Source organism: Centruroides sculpturatus, unplaced genomic scaffold (assembly GCF_000671375.1).
Source record: "Centruroides sculpturatus isolate CEXI.00-Female unplaced genomic scaffold, Cexi_2.0 scaffold883, whole genome shotgun sequence".
Classification (NCBI taxonomy): domain Eukaryota; kingdom Metazoa; phylum Arthropoda; class Arachnida; order Scorpiones; family Buthidae; genus Centruroides; species Centruroides sculpturatus.
In genome coordinates this window covers 28423-53940 of record NW_019385114.1, presented here as the reverse complement: position 1 = coordinate 53940, position 25518 = coordinate 28423, and the positions used below count along the sequence as shown (strand labels likewise).

Sequence of the window (25518 nt, the reverse complement as noted above, 5' to 3'; positions counted from 1 at the left end):
TTATTTTGTTTTTCAAAATTTTGATCTTTATTTCCAATGGCAATATGGTTATATAGCTGATAATGATGCAAAACCTTCTTTGTAAAGTAGATAACTTATATGTAGAAAAATATCCACAATTTAATTTTTATGGAAAATAAATATTTAGTGAATTCTGAAAGTTAATGACGTACAAAATTTTCTAAGAAAAAATCGTTTTATGTCTTTTTCATTTAAAACACACTATGTTGGCTAATAACGTGTAATTTTATGTTATCTCTCTTTTTTACTAAATACCAAGACCATAAAATAAACTTTTTTATAAACTTTTCGGACTCTGCACATCCCTCTTCAGGCTAAAATTCTTCTAAAAAGTACAGAATTACGAATGAATAAGGTAAATTACAAATTATTAAGGAAAAAAATTATCACTGGCCTTTGTACAGTACAATGAAATAAATTTACAATTATTAAAACCATACGCAGGGATACATACCAGACATATTCAATTTTTCCATACATGAATTATTTATGTCCGGTATAGTTAATAATTGTAGTTGAAATAATAAAGTGTACTATATTGGTGAAGCTGGTAGATCTTCAGGTATTAGAGTTAAAGAGCACGAATCGGCCATCAGATTAAAGTGCGAATAATCTCCGTTGTTTATTCGTTGTAAAAGACATAATTGTACCATTGATAAAAAGAATGTAAAAATATTAGCTAAGAAAAAAGTAATTATTTACGAAAATTTAATGGACAAGCTATGAGCATGAAAAATCTTTGCATAAACGATTGAAAATTACCAGAATAAACGAAAATAAAGAAGCTTTTATTTGTTTTTCTCTACTTCTCGAATAAATTTTGCAGTCTTAAAATTTACTTAGTATTTGGAACTAATATAGCATTTTCTGTGTACAGTAGGCTATTTATAACTTTACGAAATTCAATTACTTTCGTAAATCTCAGAAAATTTATATTTTATCCATCGTTTCCTTAATAACATTGTTATAAAATACAAATATTTGACATAATGTTTATTAGACATTTCACAGAAATGAAATTAACCATATCTTAAAATTAATTTAGAGCATTAATTTAATTATATTGTCGCGACACATTCCATCACTTTTAGATTATCAACATAATTATTATATTTACGAACGGTTAGAAAAATATTTAATTTATTTGGTAAATTGGTGCCGTTTATCATTAAGAAATTCAGTTTGTCAAGAATTAATTTAACCTTTTTAAATGTAGTTAAGTCACGAATGAAGTTTAACATTCCAAACTGTGGATTGTTTAAACTACATCTATTTATTGTTGACTGTTCTGAATCATTGTTGTAGTTTTATTTTATAATTTTGAGTATTAAGTATATAGTATTAAAGTTGCTGATGACTTTAATTTGAAATGTAACAAGATAGTAATTTATTTGTTTAGAAATGATCAGTGTTTAAGATTTATATAATGGATTATAAAAACAAGCTCATTGCATAGAAATTCTGCATTAATAGACCTATAATGCTGCTCATTGCATGAAAATATAGCTTAATAAATAAACGTAGGATCAAAATAAAGATTAATTTAAGTAATTCCAGCTCTTAAATTACTAAATATACTAAAAAAGTTATATAAATCGAATTCAAGTACATATTTATAATGAAATCTTAGTTTACTGGACTATACGTTTAACAAGCATTATGTGCTTGGCAAACAAAACAGCCGATCTCGGCATATCGATAGTACAGTAGAAGCTCGAAAACTCGGCTCTCGATAACCCGGCACTCCGGATAACTCGGGCACATCCTGGCAGAGCAAAAAAATCCTTAGTTAATTAATTTTCATTATAGACAGCTTTATAAAAGTATAAAAGCTCTCATAAAGTATTTTTCTGAGGTCTGTCTTATCAGGTAAATTACTGTACACAGTGTATTCGTTAATTTTCATTTTCATGTAGTAAAGGCTCTATGCCTTCATGAAAGGACGTACTTTTCCTTTGTTTAAGGGTATTCGGGCAGTTTATTCTCTGTTATATTCTCAAGTAAACAATACATACAAGTACAGTACAGTATTTTCTGAGGAAACACTCGCACTTATTTTTTTTAACCCCATTCCCGATAACCCGGCATTTTCACAAACTCGGCCAACCTTCGGTCCACATTAGGCCGAGTTTCCGAGGTTCTACTGTACTGATAATTTAGAAGTCGTCCATTAATTACGTGCATAGTTTAAGGGAGAAGGGAGTTGCATCATTATTTGGGAGAGAAGGAGGGGAGACATTGTCTACCTGGACTTTTTAGTGATATTAGTGGCATACGAACTTGTTCTTATGTGATTACTTACTAGTCATGTGAATAAATTATCAATTTGAAGAACTTTTTTGTCATTTTTTCAATATTAAGTTGGTCTATGTATACGTAAGTAAAGGGTTTGCCAAAATAAAATCATTGTACACAACAGGGAGGGAGAGAGGGAGTCAAAAGTGGCTCAAAAACTGTACGGTCCTCAAAGTATTTTTACCTGGATTAAGTAGTCACTTCCTTCCTTATAATGCGTACAATTTCCTAACTAGTACTAAACGATATGACTTATAGAATTATGAATTTCAAACGTAATATCTAAATTAATTAACCATGTTTGTATTAAATAGAAATCCTTTGTGTGGAGCACAAATTAACATTACTAATACTATAATTAAATCCTTGCTATAAAACGAAATGACTACATAGGGATAACTGTATAAAGTTATAAATAACAATATCTGGAAATTATACCTTTCTGTAAACAGTTGTTTGTGTGGCTTAACAATAACTGTCTTGAATGTAATATTACTCATTTATTGCTTACTAGACTTTCTTTATTTTCCGATCGGAAAATAATTATTTGTACTATTAATAAAACAGTATCTTTAGTGATAGATTAATAGATTTTGATAGATTAATTCTTATTTTTTACTTTTTTAAGATTCTACATATAATATATCTACCGTTTTAACGAATACTTAGTATTATAAAAAGCTCCGTCTTCTCAAATTGAATCAAAACCAATTCACATTGAATAATTATTTAGTTATCTTTAATTCTGAGAAATTGAATGATATTTCTATTTCCTGAATCAATCTTAATTTACTCTATTTATACATTCATCTATCACATAGCTAAGAAAAAAGTAATTATTTACGAAAATTTANATACATTCATCTATCACAGAATTGAAATGGCGTGTGAAAGTAGTGAATTGATTTTAAAACATTTAAGTTTTTAATTGTTATTTTAAAAATTTTTATGCAAGATTTATATTGGTCTACAATTTTTTTTTCAAATTGCAGCCCAATTATAATATAGATAATATATTTATTTATTCATTTAAATTTACTAATATTAGTTTAGAAACAATACATTTTTAACTTACTTTAGAAAATATTTCTATTAACTTCGGTATAACAAACGAAGAATTAGCATATCCAATACGAAATTTTATGTTTCTTACCTAAAATAAACATGTAGAAATTTCATGTAAAACATTATGCAGTGCTATAAAACGGAAATAAAAATATTTAAAATTGGTAATAATAAATATTTTATGTTTATTTTTAAAATGAAACTAAACAATTAAGTGAAATTCGGCTAGGATTTTTACATTTAGTTTAATAAACTATTTATCTTTGATTCGTCAAATAAATAGTAGAATCTCTAGGCAAGTTTTGCTTAGACATTCTACTATTTGCAAGTTTCTCAATGCAAGTTTTATATATTAAACAGAATTAGATAACCCAACAAATAGGGTATAACATTATCTGCAGGGCTTATCACACCAAGGCCGACTGAAAGAAGGACCAGAACTTTTATAAAAAAGGTGGTCTTTAATAAAGGTGGTCTAAATTTGATATGTGATAATCACATATCAAATTTAGGTAAGTATGCATTTCGGGTCCAAGCACCCCTCATCAGCTTACAAACACATGGTAAAAACGTAACAATTACAAAGCCAATAACCTGTCAATACACCGGGATATCCCACGTATGCAGTACACTGCATTTACAATTTCTCAATGTAACACGTACACTAAACTAAATTATCTAGTATAAATCAGAATACTATGATATGTGGTATAACATATTCACTCCACCAGTAAATGTCTTAGTTTCTCCTACATTTTCCAAATTCTGGTAGACGGTTACACTATTAATAATAAATATTGTTAGATATATTAAACCATAAATAAAAAGGGGGTTAACATTGAACTTACACTTATTAAACCAATCGGTCACCAGATTTTAACAAACACAAAATACATCCGATCTATAAGCCATTATGAAGTCAAGTTTTATATAATTAATATTAGGATTCCTGATCCGGAAATTCCCAGAAAAAAAATATATAATTTCTCTTAATTTAAATTTTCTTAAACATTTTTAAAAGTTTATTTTTGACTCCGTTCAAGATTTCAGAAGTTAAAATTAAAAAAAAAAAAAAAAAAAAGTACTTGGCGAGCGACGACCACATGTGAATACTTTGAAAGTTACCATCAGCACAAGCAATAAACCGAAGTGTTTCGCTTATTATTACAAATAAAAGTGCATATCTGTTATTAAACAAATGTAGAGGGATTTCTGACGATATTAAGCTATGATCCGCCTAATAACAAGATATTCAACAATTAAAAAATGTTTTTCTGCCGCGTTGCATAATTTGCATCATTTTAGATAAAATGAAATGGATCCATTAGAATTCATGAAAATTCGCAGAAGCTGTACGAATACGATAATAATAACAATGACCATCCCTAATCGTGTTATTTTCATTTTAACTTGTTAATTTATATGTAAATGCATTCGAACAGTTTTTTTTATTCACGAAAAATTAGTCTAATATTAATTCAGCCAAATCTATCCAGTTTTAGTACAGCTGAATTATATTTGGCTGGTCTCAAATTATATTCATTATGGGCAAGACCTAACCCACCATGGGAGCTGGCCAGGTAGTCAGTACGAACTAGACAGGACCGATAATCTTGGCTCTTCAAAAAGCTAAATGTTCCCAAGAAATTTCCAAAGTAATAAACCCAAAGTGAAATTCTTAAGGCCTAGTCCAGAGAGAGCAGAAGTTAAGACCGCTTAGTTACATAGTGCTCGTAAGGAACAAGGTTCTTGTTTTCATTTTTGTCTCTTTCTGTTTTGTGAGTCCGAAGACTTTTTCCATACCCATCGTATAAAAGAAAATGTTCTTGAATTGTTCTGCTTTAAACTACAGTACTTAGTGTATTGAGTTTTCTTTGATGTGTTTGTATTTAATTAGTTCGATTATAATAATAGAAAAGCAAGAGTTTCGTTTTACCCCATACAGAAATTGAATATGAACCATGTTCATTTGCCAATGTACTGTACTTAGAAATATCAATATCGTTACTCTCAATAAACTTAGGTATTTGCGAATTATGAATTTTTAATAAGTATTATAATATTATTTTACAATACAGATATTTTTTTCTGTTATAGTTTCTTTAAAATAAGTGACTTTGATGAATCTGATCCATTTCACATAAATTTACTAAAATTAATTTTTATCAAGTGGTTTGTTCATATAGGCCTATTATTCTTTTTATCTGGTAGTAAATTTGCACTAAACGCATCGGAATTATGTTCCCTGTCGTTTTTAGGAAAATAAACATCAATCATTTGAAATTTTAAATTAATAATTGGTCCCTTTAGAGATTTGAAGATTTTTCGAAAAAAATATAAGAAACAATATAATTATTTGTATTATGATTCCCTTCTTGTTGATGGGTTTGTCACTAGTTTAATATGAACATTTTGGTTGCATTTAGTCTAGGTCAGGGGTGGCGAACCTTTTTGAGCACGCATGCCATACTGTAAGCATACTTAGCTTTAAAGATGTTTATGCGTGCGAAAGTTGTAAACTTCGAATAACGATATTTAAAAAAATTAAACGAGAATGCTTTAATTACAGTAAATGAAACAATGATTGAAGAAGACAAACGATAAATCAAAATCGTACGATACGTTACGTGCCACTTTGGGCAGGCGGGTCATACGTTTGCCACCCCTGGTCTCCTGGTCTAGGATAATCTTCATAAATGATTCATTGTATAATTAATAATAAATATTATATATGTGTAGGCTTATATATATATAATTTAGTAAAATACATATATAGCCTATATATATATAATTTAGTAAAATACATATATAGCCTATATATATATTACTAAATTTGTTTATGCTTTGCATCAATTTAAAATAAACTTTATTATAATACAGCTTTTTATTTCAATTAAAAGCTTACATATATTTGCATAAATATATTAAAATAAAATAAATACTGTATAAATAAATTTTTATGATCCAATTATTTTGGAGTCATAATAACAAAAAAGTAGCGATTATACTCAGTAGGTATAATTAAAATATTACTTAAATAAAACATTTAAAATTATTTTAATGCATTTAGCAAATTTTTCTCTGTAGAAATTCAAGCTGCGCAATAGATAACAATAGCAACATGTAGGCCTATATAAAACTTAGCCTTTTTTATTGAAAACTCAACTTTAAAATAATTTGCAAAGAAAAAATACATTTTATAAAAGATCCTTTAACAATAATAACTTTTAACTTAGGTGACCTAATTTAGGTTAATGAACCACTTTAAAATGAAATACGAGTAATTATTTATTGTGACATCTTCACAATGCCAGGCTGCAATTTTTAATCATATTTTTAATGTCTTTAATTTAAAATATATTCTCTCCACCTTCAAATTAGTAGTTACTTGCCCCTGTACTGTACTGTACTGTACATCATACTTTTTCTTTAGCAACCGAGTCGTACCGGTCATCCACCTGAACTCCTTTCGGGAGGGGAATTTTTGAATTGAAGTAACGTGACTTTCGGTGTGCATTGGAAGTTTATATATAGTTAATAAGGAATCTACTATTCCTCATCTTTTCATATCTTGTCTCGGTTTTCATATAACTAACTCCATTCTCGATATTTAGGAAAGGCAGTTAGACGGACGGACGACAGTGGGAATTTATAGGTCTATAAATTTTTCAAATTGCAGCCCAATTAATTTCGAATAAATATATGTTTAGTAATATGTGTATTTAAAAAAATGTATAAGTCTATTTTACATACAAACGAATTGATGCAAATTGTGCGTTTTTTAGAGCCCTTCCACCCCATGATCAATAAGAAAGACTTTCTTCGAGGCCGATCGTGAGTTTAGCTAGGACCAAAATGGAGGAGACCGGATGGTAAGAGACTGAACCCGACATATCCGGGACTTACCATCCATAATTTTTTTTTTTTTTTTGTGAGGTCTCGACCAGAAGTCGAAACCTCGACCAAAATATGTTTAAAAAGAAAAGTTATTTCAATTAAAATACTCTTGGTAAATAAAATATTGCTATAGATCCAATCGAGAATTCGACCATTTTCTCTAACAATCGCGAACACATGAAGATAGAATGCATAATAAAATCAAAAATGTCACGCGAGTGCAGTTGGTGATATTTACAACCGGGGTAAAAACGCTTGACTCTGAATTACGGGCGGATATCCGGAGGTCTTCAAATTGTGCATTAAAGAGAGTATAAATATAAAAAATCAAACCAAAAAATATATTTCCATTTCTTAGAATTATTCAAATAATTAACAAATTAATAATATTTCTATTTTGCAGATGATAATAACACATAAGAAATTTCATACCGGTAATATTTTCTAAATATAACTTACTTTTGATTTCAAAATAATTTTACTAAAATCGTCTAACCAATTTTCTTCAGAAAATATTTCTTCTGTTGATTTTAAAACTTGCTTAATAAAATTCTTTATCTATAATATAAATAAAACCATTTTCCATTTGACAAGTCTACTTTAAACAAAACTTATTATTAAAAATACCTCTTTAATTTTCTCTTCTGATTGAGTATAATTTAATAAATAATAATCCAATCCAATCAAGAAAGGTTTTTTTAAATTAGCAAGACATTTTTTCCATTTTTGATTACTTCTAGATTTGAAATAACTTGATCCAATTAAAATATCACGTTTCTTATCTGTCGCTAACTGTCGAAATACAAAATCTACTTGATACAGATAATTGATGAATATATTCCAAACGATTGAATTGTAGATTATTCTGTCAATTAAATGTAAAAAAGAAACTAAAAATAGAGAGAAAAATACATAAAAAAAATTCAACTGAAATATTCTGTTCAATAAATAATGATAGCTTTATTTATCGTTAAAATTATCTTAATTAATTAGAGGGAATTAATCATAAATACAAGTCATGTCACATAAATTAAAAATACTTTACCTAGGATGTGTTCTTCCTACTAATCTGCATAGATCCAACATTATTTCCATATCTTTCACTTTTAATTGAATATCATTACTATAATTTTGAGGATGCTCCATAAATTCAAACATAAATTTAAATAGAGAGGTCCATTTGATCTAATGGACATAAAGATGATTAACTAAAGAACAAGGGTGTATTTCGAATGATATAATAATTACCTCGCTGCATGAAGATTCCAATTTTTTTATTGTAATCATTGTAAAGTTATCACTTCTCTCATTTTCCTTAATCTATGAAAAAATACAAAAATAATATCAATTTATTTCAGTTAGCTATCATTTAAAATAATCTAGTTTACATTTTAAATAGTTTTTAATTTAAATTTTAATATAAATCCACATTCAGACTTCTCACATAAAACGGATATGGTTTTCAATAGATAAAATATATCATGAAAGCAATTTCTATGATAACAATGTGATAATGAAAATAATGTATGGTTTCACATTATTTTTCAAAATCTACATATTATACCAAGTTAAATCAATGAAATATGAAATATTATTTGATCATCATTCATTTATGAATAAATATAATGATGATTAAATAATAAATAACGAATTTTGGTTTTTAGCTTGATTGTTCCTGTACTTATAGCACTTATCTAATTGGTCTAATTGCAATCTCCTACCAGTGGCCGAGTAGATAAAACCATCGAGCAAGACTAAAGTTGGAGTTTTCCTTCGCATGTCTAACACTAAATAGGAGACATTTTTCCGTAGAAAATCTCCCCTTTAGCAGATCTCTCATGCGTGGCGTTGAGTTTCTCCCACCATTCCGATCCAAATCTAACTATAATCGAAAGAAAACTTACTTCTGCTAAAGAAGTTTCTAAGTTTATAACTTCATCCATTATCTGTATTATTTTTTCTGGTTTTAATCCAATATTCATCAAAACATATCTAAACAGAGAAATATATTTCTGCTTTAAAAAAATGAAGTATTCATCTGTATCATTCAATAATCCATAATTATTTATGGCACCATTTCCTGGAAATATCTGAAAAAAACTTTTATCAAAACTTTTACTATTATACAATTTAAGAAAGAAATATAATCAATGTGAATAAATTTATGAAATAACTTATACAGGCATTGGTTAAAGAAGTGGGTAATACACAAAGAGTAATTAAGAAATAGTAGATGTGTATCAAAAATATTAATATACCTTTATGTAATATAAAGATCCGTTTTTGTGCAAAGAATTAATTGAAAAAAATAATCCGGTATCATCATAAATAAAAGACTTTGCAATAATATCCTCAACGTTTGTATTTGAATACTTATAAAATACATTATCAGTAAAAGGCCAACTTGAAATTCGTGTTGTTTGCAGGAAATCATTCAGAATTTTTTGAACAGAAGTGGCTAAAATGTGATTGTTTAAATTAAAATTATTAATTATGTATCAATGATAGAAAAATTATCGTTCGCATGTATTATAGCTTACATAAGTAATGATAAATTTAATTTCATTAAGTTACGTACATTTTGTTAGACATGATTGGTAATACATCTTTACTTTCTCTGCATAATTAGGTAAACCTTCTTCTTGTTTCTCTAATGTTTCTAAAATTAAATAAAATATTTTCGTTTTTTGGAGTATTAAATATTGATTGTTATAACATTAAAATTACCTTTTTGTAAAAATTTCACATATCCTCTTAATTCAGTGAGGGAATTTATCCAGTCACTGTATACATCTTTATATTTATAATAAGATCCACAAGTGAAAGAATAAAAATCATCACAAGGATTCACACTGTTATCCATATTCTGCAATATTCGTCCAGCTAAAAATGTTAAATTTCATTTTTATTCATTTTTAAATAATTTAAAAACTAGAGAAAGTTAAAATTTTCCCATTAATCTAGTTTATTACAAAATGAAATGAATTATAAAAAATGATTTGTGGGAAAATAAAATATAGTGTTGCTGTTGATACCAGTTTTCAATGACGTCATATGCGATAAAATTCATCACGAAACTAATTATATTATAATTAATTTTATTTCACCGGATAGGATGTCCATAAACTACATGTTATATAACTTGTAATTCTAATGTCTAGCATAGAAGATTAATAATTTCAGGTACAGTACTTATATGAGGCGAGTAGGAAAAATGCTCCGTTTTCTCGTCCCACCTGCAAAGAACACCCTTAACTTTAGCGGATACTTGACGAAAAATATAATGAACAGAATTATTGGTAATTCTTGCAGTAGCTCAGATCACTTCTGGGAGATGATAATATTCTAGATATTTCTAGTAATAATCTTCATTAATTATTTGTCCACTTGATACACCGTGTGATATTATCGCAGGTTCATATTAGTCATACACAACAATTATCATAACGTTGATGATTCCAGGCTCTACTCATGACTTCTTGAATCGGTTAAAAATGTCTCCGCTTACTTGACCATCGTTTAAGTTTTTTCATACGATAAAGTTCGATATAAAGTTTATTTTCCATTTTTACAGAAGCTTCGTGGTAGCGGTAAAAAAAAAACGATTTTATGGTAACATTAAGACGACAATATGAAGAGTATAAACAAGTAGTATTTCTAATATTGAGAGGTGATATGAAGGTTAATATATTGGGATAAGAGTACCGTTAAAATATTTATAAGTATATATTCAATCGAAATATTAAATGCGTTTATGAAACTTAGACAAACCTAAGCGAACATGTGCGACTTCCAGCGAGTCTGTAAATCGGAAACGAGAAAGTTTATTAAGTAAAATATAAATTTTAGCCAATTTTGAATAAAGTTTATTTAGGGTAAATGGATGGGCATAAGCCGAAATAGGTAAGGTATAGTCTATTATAGACTGTATGTTGGATGAACATAATACTCTGTTTTTTACTAGAATTTATTCTAAAATTTCGCCAAAGCAATCTCCTACGAATTGACTTATTTGATTAAATTTCCTATATGCAGTTTGAGAGTTTTGAATCAAATATTATACCTAAATCTTGAACTCAGTCAACGATTTCCAATCTTTGATGATCAATTAAAAAATATATATTGCAAGTTGATACTCTTACCAGACTATAGATGATTATTTCAGTCTTGTTAGAGTTTATTTGTAAATTTAACTGTTTAGTTCTGTAAGATGTTGTCGGTTTTCACATGTTCTCTGTAGTTCCTTAAAACAGTGGTTCCCAACCTTTTTTCATTAGCGTACCCCGTGACATGTCATATCTGTAGATTGTACCCCTCATTTAAGAAATTTAGTAAGTAACCGTATTGTTAATTTTACATATTGTAACTTTAAATTAAAGGAAAAAAAACTAAAAGAAAAAATGTATAATAAAGTTGTGATTGTTGCAAGGAACATTATTTATCTAATAATTTTTTAATACTATTAGTTTGTGATACATAATATATTATTTTTTCTGCCATAATAACTAACTTTTTTCTGTACCCCTAAACAACCTATCGCGTACCCCTAGGGGTACGCGTACCACAGATTGGGAATCGCTGCCTTAAAACATCTTTAGCGTTATTACATAATTGGAAAAATAACATACTTAATAAAGTAGGCCTATACTATTTTTCCAATGTTTATTTTTCATAAAATTTTGAAATATAATACTAAATAGTAAATTATACAATAGACAATACAATTTCTCCGTAAAGTTTTATATGCTAATATTTAAAATATTCTCACCTTCATTTTTACAAACTGATGTTAAACATATTTCCTCTTTAGGAAAATTTACGTTTATACCTATTCACAGAACAAAACAATAATTTATATTAAATATTTTAAAATATTTTAAAAATATTGAAACTATTTTTAGTTGTTTGTATTGTTTCTTTTTCTTTAAAAAAATTAATAGCATTCAAAATATTTACTTTTATAGTATATGATAATGGCAATCATGGTGGTAAATATAAGAAGTAAAAACATGCAGATAAAAAATAAATAACAATCTACTTTCATTCTTCTTTCCCATTTCCTGCGGGAGAAAAAGTAATTAAATTCAGAAAATTACAGGCTAATTATATGAATACAGAATAAATGGAATTAACTCATTTTAATTTTCTTTTAAAATATTTCATTTATTAAAATAATTTTTAAATAGGCTACATTATAATTTTGCTAATTATAGTTACATTTATTTTTTTATATATAAAACGAAGACATTAGAAAGTAAACTTATAAAATCTAGAAATTATATCAAAATTCAAATCAAATTAAAAACAGAAAAAGTTTACTTAAATTTTAAAATATAAATTAAACGTTTTCTTTCAATAATGTGTTATCTTTCCTGTTAAAAATAAGTCACTCGTAAAATAAAATTATTAATTTGATAGCGAAATAGCGTTTTTATTTCACGAAATAGATTTTTTTCGTATTATTCTAGAGCAAGAAAATATTCACTTCGAAACGCTTATCGAAGAATGACTCAAAAAATCTAAACTTTAACCAAATAATTATGGCCTTTTAGTGGTCGCTGTATGAAAAGAGTTATAAAAAGTTTAATCAAACAATTTGATTAAGAAAAATCTTATTCCAATCGTAAACAAGTGAACTCTTTCAAATTTGTTGTTTTCTTAGCATTAATTTTCTCCTTTCTGATTATATTCAGTAAGATTTGAAACTGGTAAAAACACATTTCTATTCGATCAATATCATTTCATTTCAGTTCCTAACCATTTTGAATTGTTGAATGTTTTTCACAAGAATTTAAGAACCAAAAAAAAAAATACAATATAATTTAAATAATGACATTGATAACTCCAGATTATTTTATTTATTTAATATTTCTAGGTTATAAATTGTAAGCACCATTCAAAATTTTCCTATATTAAAATAAGTTAGCGAAATATTTCAAATTATTATTTACAACAAACTATTATACGTCAACTATCAAAATTAATAATATAGAAAATTAATTCTCATTATTTTTAGTGCACTTCTATACATCTATTCTAAAAAGGAAGATACGGTAATTTTAATGTACTTTGGTCTCCCTTCTTCAACGAAAGACTATTTCTTTGGTGTCGCTCCCTTTGTGTTCCCGACGTGCCAGCTCACGAAGTAACTTATCTAAACTATTGCTAATCGATGCAAAACGCATTACTTTACTCATTATGTTCGAGTAAAATAGCAATTTTTTAAAATATTTACCCTTGTTACCTTTTAGCGTCTTCACACATACACCTTGGTATCGCGAGCACAAGTCTAAAGATTACGGAAAAGTACTTCAATAGAGAACCCAAAATATGTGAGAATAGTCTAAGTTTTTACCTGAGGCTTGGATAACGTTTCTTATAAGCTTCATAAAGTTTGAATTAATGTAAAAAATTATTTAATAATTATTTATATCAAAAAAACTATTTTAATTTTACAATTTATCAATTTTATGATAATTAAATAATTTTTCTTTACGATTAAATTATTATAAGTTTACTAATTTCTGTATAATTTTACCTACGAGAGAAACGGGGTCGTGCAAAAAATTTTCAAGGGTAAAATTTAAAATGCACGTTATTTTTCATAACGTAGTTTATTAATTTTTACAGTATAAGTTACAAGGTTTTTTATTATTTTTTTTTATTTAATTTTTAATTCTTTCCAAATGAGTGGGTTAACCAACTCATTTAGAAGGAATTGGGGTTAACCCCGAAGCACAGCCATGAAGAGAAATATTTAATTATATAATATATTTGTAGAATAGGTTAATATCTAAGAATATAAAAAAATTTGTTCACTAAAACTTCAGTTTTACATTTTATTTTTTCATTGACGTTTCCTCTAACAATAATTCGTTTTACTTAGCATATTATTATTACTTTTTTACGACTTTATTTTATATTGTACTATTTATTTTGATTAATATTATTTTATTTTATTTACATCCAGTATTACGAATCACACCCTTAGGCCTTTATTCTTTAAATTATCTTTATATCTTTATAAATTCTTTTATTGTCGTATCGAATTTAAAATTACTATACTTTATATTCAAATAAATTGTATCGAATTACTCAAATGACAACTCATTTTCGACATTTTGTCCAATATTGAACAAAGCTTTACTTTTAATTATGAAAAAAAAAATATCTTGTTTTCGATGATAATAATAATAAATAAATATACATATTTACGAAGTGTACTTTGAACTTGTGCTTAATAAATAGCCCTACTTATTACAATCATATCATATATCACTCACTTAATTGTGATATGGGAAATGATGAAATATTTTTAATTAATTAATTACTTATTAAAAATTTTTAAATAATACTTAAACAGTATATTTAAAAATAAATATATCTATCAATAAAATTCTTATTTTAGAACAAATATCTAATAATCAAGGCATGTAATCTATTATTTCACAAACAGCCGTTCAACGGCCATAAATGCATTACGGTCTTTTTAATTTCCTCATCAGCATTGTTGCTAATTCATGTATATTTTTATATGAATTTATGATTTATAATAAATTATATTAATAATAATTTAATATATAGTAATAATTTATAAATATGTATAGAGGTATTGTAGTAATTGTCAACAAACTATAGAAAAGTAATAAGTTTGAATTAGTTATTAGCGAATGTTTTTTCAATCATATTTTATGGTTGAAATAAAAATATACATGTAAATACTAATAATATTATAACAATACAAAAAATAATTTAAAATGTATATATGTTACTGTGAAAGACCAATGTTTGTGAATGTCGACATTCGCCGGTGAATGTCGACACACACAACTGTGTGAATGTTGACATGCACCACAGACAACTGTGTGAATGTTGACATTCACACAGTTGTCTGTGGTGACCGAAATGGGGGGAACTGTGTGAATGTTGACATTCACACAGTTCCCCCCATTTCGGTCATTCACAGTAACATATATACAGTAGACTATATCTTGATGATAACATTCAGAACATTTAGTTAATAGAAAGATATCAATGTTATAACTTATTAATTAAAGTCAGCGATATATATTTAAATATATATTATAATAGATTTTATAAAATATTTGAAAAATATAAATATTAAAAAAAGACAACTTCGTAAAAAAATTTAAGATTAATTTATATATTTACGGAAAACATTGAAGACAAATTAGTAGCAGTGAGCTTCCTTTACGCTTTTATTTTCTTTACAAAGATATCAATCAAAAATACAAAAATATCGAAGGGAATTTGATATCAAGCCTGATATCGATATCAAAATTTTAGTTTAGCAAAGCCCTAAGTACAAGTGTAAAACTTTATTAGTGATTTGAATCTAAATAAAGTCCCCGTTCATTAAATATGCGTTTCCATTCGAACGAAATTTCATAAAATTCGTGAATAATACCAAAACATTCGATTCTGACTGAGGTTTTAGACAAATATGTAGAGCGGCTAAAAACGTGTGGAACTAATAAAACGTCAAAATATGTTTAATGTTTCTTATAAATATGCAAATTAATTTTAGTACTGTATTTATTTTTTAATGGATTGTCTCCTTTAAATACACATAGTTTTCATTCAACGTCAAACTCGAAAATTTTTATAAAACTTACTAAAGTTTTTTCTGAGTAAAGACATTTATTTACATATGTTATATCCTGAGTAGCCAAATTATTAGAGAAACCCATCACTTAACCTAGCTGGGTCCATTAGTGACATATGGTGATGTAGCAGCAATAAATATTGTATAAAAGGCATGCTCGGTATCAAGAGAACTGTTTATCAGTACAGTTAATCTGTACATGGGTAACACAGAAGGTTTAAACGTCTTCGATTGTAGCGTGATCGCAGGAGCGAGAATATCCAGTTCCAGTATTTCAGAAACTGCTAATATCCTTGGCTTTTCTCCTGCAGCACTATCATGGGTGTTCATAGAATGGCTATTGGCCAAAAATGTCAAGCAATAAGTGCAACTGTGGACGGAAAAAGCTTGTGGATCAAAGAGTTAACGGGTGACTGATACGAATTGTCCATGACAACAGAAGGGCAACAACATAACAGACTGCAGCTCAGTACAACACGAGTGCAGCAAAAAGCACATCCGAACACATAAAATGCCAGACCTTATTCCAGATAGGTTTTAATAACAGCAGGAGACCATCAAGAGTCAAGAGTGCCTTTGCTATCACAGAAAAACAGGAAAGCGCACCTGCTATGGACCCAGACACACCACAGTTGGAGCTTGATGAGTGTAAAAAGTTGCTTGGTCCAACGATCCTCGGTTTCTTCTCCCCTATGCTGATATCAGGATCAGAATATGATGCCAGCAGCACAAATCCGTGGCCCCAGCTTGCCAAGAGACAGCTCTACATCTGGTCTCTACATCTGGATAATCTACATCTCTCTACATCTGAATAATGGTCTGGGAATGTATTCCTGAGACACACGTGACCCCTAAAACACCTGGAAATATCTCTTAATACCATAAACTTCTTCAATATTTTTGCTAACTATGTACACTCATTGATGGCTACTGTGTTCCCTGATACAGATGGGCACTTTCAACAGGACAATTTGCCTTTCATCAGGCTCTTTGGTCGAGCATTTGCTTCACTGACCAGCTCATTCACCCTATCTAGCATTTGTGAATAAAGATAGAAATGCCACCATCTAATTTAAATCAACTGAGAGCTGCTATTATGTCAGTATGAATCAATATTCTTGAGCATTGTTCAAATTTCCTAAGCAATATTACAACAGCTTGTAGAATCTGTCTAGAATAATTATGTTTTGTGTTCAAAGCTAAAGGAGGATAAACACTATATTAATATAATGTCTTTAAAAATTTGGCCACTTAGTGTAATATCTTATTTTTGATAAATGATATATAGCTACTGTCTTAACAACGTTTATACACTCCTATAATATACAATTAGAATATGCGAATTGCTTCTAAAACTTCTAAACATTTGGTCTATGTATTATGATAAACTGAATAAAAATCAACAATTTAAATTTATATTATTTAATTGGGAGACTATCCGATTTTTTTGAAAGAGCGATATAAACTGCTGTTTTTCTTTTTTAGAAGAGACAGTTGCGTATGTGGTGTGGCTGACTCGCCATTGGATGCGTTTCATATTATCGCTGTTTGTACTTTTTTGTCAAAATTACGTGAGGAGACCTTTGGGGTTCCCTGTTTTTCATTTAATCAGTTTAAAAAAGTTATTTCTGATTTTGATTTATTTTTTAAGGCTTAAAGTGAAAGTAGTGGTTATTTTTATGTAAATTTCGGTTTGGGGCGTGGTCTGCCTATTATTTAACCTGTGGTTGCTTGGACTGCTTGGGAGACTATCCGATTTTTTTGAAAGAGCGATATAAACTGTTGTTTTTCTTTTTTTAGGTAAGTTTACTTTATAAATATGTCCCAGACTCGGAAGAGGAAGACTTTTTCTCCAACCGTTCCGGAAAGATCAACAACTAGATTTAGGGGTGAGACTACTTCTGGTGAAGAGGATATTGCGAATTTATTACAGGATTCAAATTTTGATGTGGCGGAAGGAGTTAGGCTTCTATTGCGTTTGCATGTTTCGTTGAATGGTAAGGTTGATGAATTCATCAGAAGACTGGATCACCTGACAGAGTGGCTCAAAAATGTAGATGAGGCGTTGATTGATTTCGAGGTGAGGTTGGGGGAGGTTGAGTCAAAGGTTGGAGGGGAGGTAACCGGTGTTGGGCATTCGGTGAATACGGATAAAATTCTTACAAAATTGTCTTCTTTTGAGAGAGAACTGGATGCTATGGACAATCAGAGAAGGATGAACAATGTTGTTATCCACGGATTGGAAGAGAGGAAAGAGGAGTCGTCTTTGGAAATATTTGATACTGTTAGTTTTTTTTCGGTTAATACTTTGAATTTATCCTCATTACATTTTGTAAACGTGCATCGGATTGGGAAGAAGGTTGGAGATAAACCCAGACCAGTGATTTGTCAATTTGGGTCTTTTAGTGATAAATTAAGGTTTAAAAAGGCTGTATTTGAGAATCGGAATCTTAATGTTTCTGTGTATGATGATTTTTCTAAACGTTTAAGGGATATTAGATACAACCTAAGGATTTTTGGAAAGAAAAAAAGGGAGGAAGGAGCAAAAAATGTTCGGTTAAGTTATGATAAGTTATTAGTAGATGGAGTTCGGTATAAATTTGATGAAGTATTGGCCAAGGTGGTGCCGATCTCATAGCAACCACCAATGACTTCTGTGTTTTCTATTATGGCGTGGAATTGTGCTGGGATTGGTAATAAACCGCGGTCCTTTTGGAGTTATCTATTAAAGTATGATGTGGTTTTTTTATCGGAAACATGGTTTGTTAAAGGTGGGAGTAGATGTTACTGGGAAGAATTAAGAGAATATCATTGTATTGTTGGTGATGCCTTGCGGGCTCATAATAGAGGTAGACCTATGGCTGGCTGGTTGCTTTGCATTAAATCTTCTTTGAAATTTAATATTATTTATAGAGATAGTTATATTGTACTGATTAATATTTTGTTACCGTTAGGAGAGTTTAATATTTGTTTTGTTTATATACAGGAACAAAGATGGCAAGAAATTTTTGATGTATTGTCCCGGTTTGAGATCGATGACTCTAATTGGATTTTGTTGGGTGATTTTAATGCACGGATTGGTGACCATAATATAATTTCGACAAGTATATGTGATAGTAGAGGTATTACTGTTAATAAGAGAAATAGAGCCTCCAAGGATGTAAATATTAATGTGAGAGGATGGAAAGTTCTTGAGTATTGTGCGGATAATGATTTAATAATTCTAAATGGTAGAGCTGCTGGTGATGAAGCGGGAGAGTTTACTTTTGTTTCTAACCGAGGATCCTCGGTAATTGATTTGGGAATTGTTGCTCCTGCTGTGTGGAATTGTATTAAAAGTTTTAGAATAGAGAGTTGTTTTTTGTCTGATCACTGCCCAATAGTCCTTTATTTGGAAGATCGTGCTACAGTTTACTCAGGTGATTCTGGCACTTGTTATCAGAGGATTTTCTGGGACAGTGATCAGCTGGAATCGTTGTCTGCTGATTTGAGGTGCTGCTTGGAGCAGACCCCTAATTTATCTCTATTGGAGCTCAGTAAGGTGATACTGGATTTTGCCAAAGTGAAAGGATTGACTCAAAAGAAAAAGACTATGGTTGGAATTGATGATTGGTTTGATTTGGATTGTCGATTAATGATTAGAGCTAGAAATAGAGCTTGGTTAGAGTTTAAGAAAAACGGTTTAGCGGTTCAGAGGAAAGTTTTTGTATTGTACCGTAGTTTGGTAAAGAAATTATGTTTAGCAAAGAAGAAGGAATTTTGTAATAGGTTACAAAATGTTAAAAACTTTTATAAAAATAATAGATTATTTTGGAATTTATGTAAAGCAAGAGGAAGTTGTGTTAAGGTAAATATCAGTTTACTTGATTGGTTTAGTTATTTCTTCTCCCTTTATGGCTCTGAGAGTCCATATAATGTTGATTTAGTGGTTTTTAATGATTGCGTGACTTGGTCGAACGAAATATTGGACTCTTATATTTCGGAGGAAGAACTAAGAATCGTTTTAAGTAGGTCGAATGTTGGTGGTGCTCCGGGAATAGATGGTATTCCTACTGAATTTTGGAAAATTGATAGTGCTTTCTTTTGTTTATTAGATAATTTTAATAAGGTTTTGAAAACTGGTGTTATTCCGGATGAATGGAAGAGTTCTTTATTGGTTCCGGTGCCTAAAGGTGGTTTAAGGTCAGTACTTACAAACTATAGAGGTATCTCGTTGTTGTGTTGTGTTTCTAAGATTTTTTGTAGAGTTTTGTATTACAGGTTAATAAGTTGGTTGAGTATGAGAGATATTCTCTCAGAGAGTCAGGCTGGTTTTCGTGCAGGCTACTCGACTGTTGATAATATTTTTATTCTGTATACTGTAATTGCTAAGACATTAAGTAGGAAACGGCGTAAGGTCTATGCTTTTTTTATAGATTTAGCATCAGCATTTGACTCTGTTGATAGGAATTTATTATGGAGGAAATTATTAAAGTTTGGTTTAAGTTTTAAGTTTGTATCCTTATTGGCAGAGTTATATAGTGGCTCGAATGTTAGGATTAAATGGAGGAATTATTGTTCTCAACCTTTCTTTTCTGATAAGGGTGTTAAACAGGGTTGCATTCTAAGCCCTATTCTTTTTAGTTTATTCTTAAATGATTTATTGAATTGTATTGATGACTCCGGTGGAGATGGTATAGTTGTGGGTGGTGTTTCTGTTAAGATATTAGCGTATGCGGATGACGTGGTAATTGTGGCGGATTCTCCGAGGTCATTGCAGAGGTCGATTGACCTTTTGGATAAATATTTAAAGGATAATAGTTTACAATTGAATCTTGCAAAATCTAAAATTGTGGTCTTTCGAAATGGTGGTAAGGTTTCTAAGGCTGATAAGTGGTGGTTCCGAAATGCTCCAATTTCGGTTGTATCACAATATAAGTATTTAGGTGTAATTTTTAAAAGTAATGGTTATTTTAATACCCATGTGAGGTCCTGTAAAGTTAATGCAGAGATAAAAATGGACAAAGTTATTCAAATGTGTCAGTCTGCAAAGTTGTGTAATTTGAAGGATCGGTTAAGGTTATTTAATGCTGTGGTGGGTTCATCTCTTCTTTATGCTTCCGAGGTGTGGGGTTTTCAGGCGGAAAGCTTGAATACAGTATTAGTTACTTTTATTAAGAGAATGTACGGGCTTCCAAGGTGCACTCCTGGTTATTTAGTGTCTATGGAGTGTTCATTGATTCCTTTATCTTGTTTGATCTTGAACAGATATGTTAATTGGATTTTTAGAACGTTGAGTTTAAATGATAAACGTCTTAGTAAAATTTGTTTGAGTTTTATTTTGAAACAAGCTGAGTTACCTTGGTCGAAGTATTGGTTGGCTAATTGTGCAAGGAACGGAATCAATTTTGATAATTTGTTACAAGATGTTAATAGTGTTTATTTATTAAAGTTAAATAATTTTGATAATTATATTTCGAAGTTGAATCATGGTATATTATTAAGTTCTTACTGTGAGTGGTATAAGAGTCTGAACAAACCCTTTTTTGATTGTTTTATTTATAATAGTAATTTTTCATCTAATGTTATGGCTGTATTAATGCAAATAAGGTGTAATTCATTAAGTTTTTTATGTAATTACAGAAGAGACAGTTGCGTATGTGGTGTGGCTGACTCGCCATTGGATGCGTTTCATATTATCGCTGTTTGTACTTTTTTGTCAAAATTACGTGAGGAGACCTTTGGGGTTCCCTGTTTTTCATTTAATCAGTTTAAAAAAGTTATTTCTGATTTTGATTTATTTTTTAAGGTATTTATTTTTATAAAGAAGGTTAAATTGCTTATTTCATAATGTTTATAATATATTTGATTTTTTCTGTTTTGTTCTTAGGCTTAAAGTGAAAATAGTGGTTATTTTTTATGTAAATTTCGGTTTGGGGCGTGGTCTGCCTATTATTTAACCTGTGGTTGCTTGGACTGCTTGGGAGACTATCCGATTTTTTTGAAAGAGCGATATAAACTGTTGTTTTTCTTTTTTAGGTAAGTTTTTTAACCTAGTTGGTTGTTTATTTTTTTCGGATTTATTTATTTTTTTTTTCGGATAGTTCTCCCATGTAGTTTAAGTTTTTGTTTTTTCCTTTTGTTGAATTTGGTTTAAAATAATTTTTTGAATTGTGTAATTTTCTATTAATATTAAATTATGTTACTGCAATGGACGGATATAATCTGTGAAATGTGTATATTATTTTGTAATGTTTTTGTATACTTTGTTTTATGCTATATCCCCGCATCAGGGTCTTTGTACCAGAATGCTAAATAAATAAATAAAAATATATTATTTAATTTATTAATACATAGATAAATTCTCTTGAATAATCATTTTCTTTCAATATTTAGTAGACTATACCTTATATTTCCGAATATGCGTCAAGTAACATTAATTATGAAAACACTAAAATCTAAAAATTAAAACGGGAGTTATGTTTTTAATATTCCTTAAACTAATAAATAAGTTAATTGTTTTTTCCGTTTATCCTTCATTTTATTAAATATCTCCTCATTTAGTATCTTGGGAATTTTCCCAGACTTCCTGTTCATAGTGAATAAAGTAATCTAATTACAAGAATAGTTCTTATAAGTAAAATAAATATAAAGATCAACGAGGAATATATTATAATACATTAAATATTATTCTTTATATTTGATAGCAAAAGTTTTTGGTCAATGTATATCAGAATATATATATTTATATTTTAAAACATAATTAATGAGATACAAAAATTATGTTTAAAAAATTAAATATAAATTAGGGTAAATTTTAAAAACTAATTAACTAATAATGTAAATCGATATCATTGATACAAAACTAAAATAAAAATATGGATAATAAACTAAATTAAGTTAATAAATATTAACTGGAAATTAATATTCGAAATTAAAAATTTTCTACATTTCATTTAGTTAATTTTCTTGCATTATTTTTGTGTCATTGAAATATTTTTATTATAAAAATTATAATTATGAAATGACATAATTGTTAACTATTATTATGATATTTGCAATAAAAAATTAATAAAACCATATGAAATTCCTCTGTTATGCGAGTTCTTCCTATCTCATTTTCGTTTATAAGTTTAGTTACTTTACTTTTACATCTAGTACTTTTTACATTATAATTTTATGTTATCTCTGAAGTCTGTCTTCACGTTGCATATATTAACTTCAAACTAACAAGTTTAGAGAGAGATAATTTAATACAGACGTAAATGAACAAGATGAATTAAGTTTCACGATCGTTATTGGAAATGATTCATAAGAAAAAAATGTATTTATGCTATATGCTTGTCATTATTTTAATTCTTTATTAACTCTCTTATTTCTTTAAGCCATAATACTTTATTTCGAACATATAAAGAATATAGAGTGAACATATTCATATTCATGTCTCTTGAACTATATAAGAAACAAAATATACATAAAAACAACTAATATTTCGGAATAAACATAACATTTGATAAATAAATAAATAATAATAATAGTAACCTAACTTTTATAATATTTTGTTGGTAATTATTTGAATTTTTATATTTCATGTAATTAGCAGTTAAATTTGCATTATAATACAAAAACAAAGTAAGATAAACTATCAAACAGAGAAAATTGAAGTTTTAAATACCAAATGATTTTAGTCATTGATTATTAAAAATAAAATTTGCTAGAAAGAACAAGCATAACAATTATACAAGCGTTATTAAAATAGTACAAGTGCCGAATTATTTTAAGTGTAATTTCCTTTTAACAAATAGTTTTCATTATAATCTATTAATAACCATCATTAACGGGTTATTTGCTTTTTTATTTTTGAGTTGCACGCGTCAAGCGTCAAGCCATTCATTTACAAAGAATTAATAATAAATGAAAACTTAATATTATTTTAGTTTCGGTCGTTATATAAAAAAAAGTAGTTATAAACTTTTCTTAATTTTCAGTTTAACATCGAATTAAATTAATAAATTAATGCGTTTTGGTAAAATATCAATACTTCACAACCAAAGTAAGAACTTACTATTAAAAATATAACTGATTACTTACATTTTAACAGGACTTTGATCGCTGATTTATTCCGTTTTCAAATTCTATTTCTTTATCATAAAGAATCCAATATAATTTGTTAATATTAATTTTTGGCATATTCTATTCAGGAACAGTTTTCTTCATTGTTGTTGTTATAACATCTGAACGGATTCTGCCAGTGATCCAATCGCTCCATATAGATTTGACACTAATAAGTCTGTCCTTGGTTGTTAAAATTATATTCAAGAGCTTCCTTTGGTGGGTGTTGTACATTTTATTAGATATGTATTATTTATTTTGTATACATTTTGTTCTAAACACATAATACTAATTTATATAGATATATTTCTTTTATAAAGAAAATAAACTTTATTTTTGGTTTATACAACTGGAATTTATAAAATTTTTGAAATTTATGTTAACTATTTACAGCAACGTTTTTGTTGTTAATTTCAAAAAATTTAATTGCTCCTCATTTTAATAATTAATGTTAAGCGTTAAAAATTTTTTAATATAAATAGTTAATTTTAATTTTTTTTTAATGATTAAGACTTAAATAATCATGGAAAAGACTTATGCTTAAATTAATTTTACAGTATGAATAAAATTATTAATTAGTTATTCCATTTTATCATAACAGAAGATAATCTTTTTTTTTTTGGATAATTATGATAAGCGAAAGTAATTCTTTTCTTATCCTTCATATATGCTTCTAGACTTGTTATGGGTAAGATCAAATTTGACGTCAACAAAACATCCTCATAGTATACATAATTATTCAAATGACAGTATGCACGCGAAATTTCTATTAGAGTTTGATACCGTAAATAAATTAAACTTTTCAAATAATTAAAAGGAATTAATACAAATTTATAATTATAGCATTAAAAATGTAAAAACTTCAAGATTCAACCAGATTTCAATTAGAGAAGATAGATACATTCCTCCTGACTAAAGTTTATTATGAATAAATATAAATAGATTTACTTAAATAATATATAGGAAATTCGATATGAAAAATAACTAAACCAGGATGTCATATAAAGAATGTAAAAATTTTTTACATTCTTTGACCTTTGACCTTTCTAATAAAAATACTTCTAAACATAAATATAGTGTTAACAATTAACATTTAAGTTAAAAACATATTTTAAATTTCTAATTTAAATGATAATCTGAAGAAAGGATTATGAGATAAATATTTAGTCTTTTCATTGTACCAAGTTTAATTTCTAATTAAACTGAGAGAACGTTATAGTATTTATTCTGGTCATTATACTGATAAGTTCTATCAAAGAATAATACAAAAATGATTCAACTTCTATTCGGAATTTCAATAACAGTGATGGAACTGCGTATGTTACATAGTTCCAATCTATGTTTCTTTTTTTTCATTTTTTCCTCTGGATGCTCCTTTCTCACATTCAGACATTTTTCTCATCGTTTAGGCAACGATGGTATGCCTGAAAAATAGAAATATTTTCATTAATGTCGGAGCCACTGCATTAAGAACTTTCTAACTTCAGATGTTCAGGCAGTGGTTCGTTTCCCAATCGTCGTTC

The 25518-nt window shown here is 28.3% G+C and overlaps 1 protein-coding gene and 1 long non-coding RNA gene across 2 annotated transcripts in view; one reads left to right on the top strand and one right to left on the bottom strand.

The window, feature by feature from the left end:
- The window catches only part of LOC111634967 (endothelin-converting enzyme 2-like), a 32651-nt gene extending 8372 nt beyond the window's left edge, over positions 1–24279 (bottom strand). The window contains exons 1-12 of the mRNA XM_023379818.1: positions 23975–24279; positions 12235–12338; positions 12047–12106; positions 10006–10161; positions 9857–9937; positions 9537–9736; positions 9183–9368; positions 8527–8598; positions 8324–8463; positions 7906–8143; positions 7738–7836; positions 3392–3469 (exon numbers count right to left, since the gene is read on the bottom strand). Coding sequence (XP_023235586.1) covers positions 3392–3469; positions 7738–7836; positions 7906–8143; positions 8324–8463; positions 8527–8598; positions 9183–9368; positions 9537–9736; positions 9857–9937; positions 10006–10161; positions 12047–12106; positions 12235–12338; positions 23975–23976 — 1416 coding nt within the window. The 5' untranslated portion in view covers positions 23977–24279. The remainder of the gene's footprint in view (positions 1–3391; positions 3470–7737; positions 7837–7905; positions 8144–8323; positions 8464–8526; positions 8599–9182; positions 9369–9536; positions 9737–9856; positions 9938–10005; positions 10162–12046; positions 12107–12234; positions 12339–23974) is intronic.
- Positions 17389–22201, top strand: LOC111634968. The gene is made up of 3 exons (XR_002758313.1): positions 17389–17793; positions 21527–21692; positions 21774–22201. It is a non-coding gene; the product is annotated as an uncharacterized LOC111634968 (long non-coding RNA).
- Positions 24280–25518: the final 1239 nt, after the last annotated feature.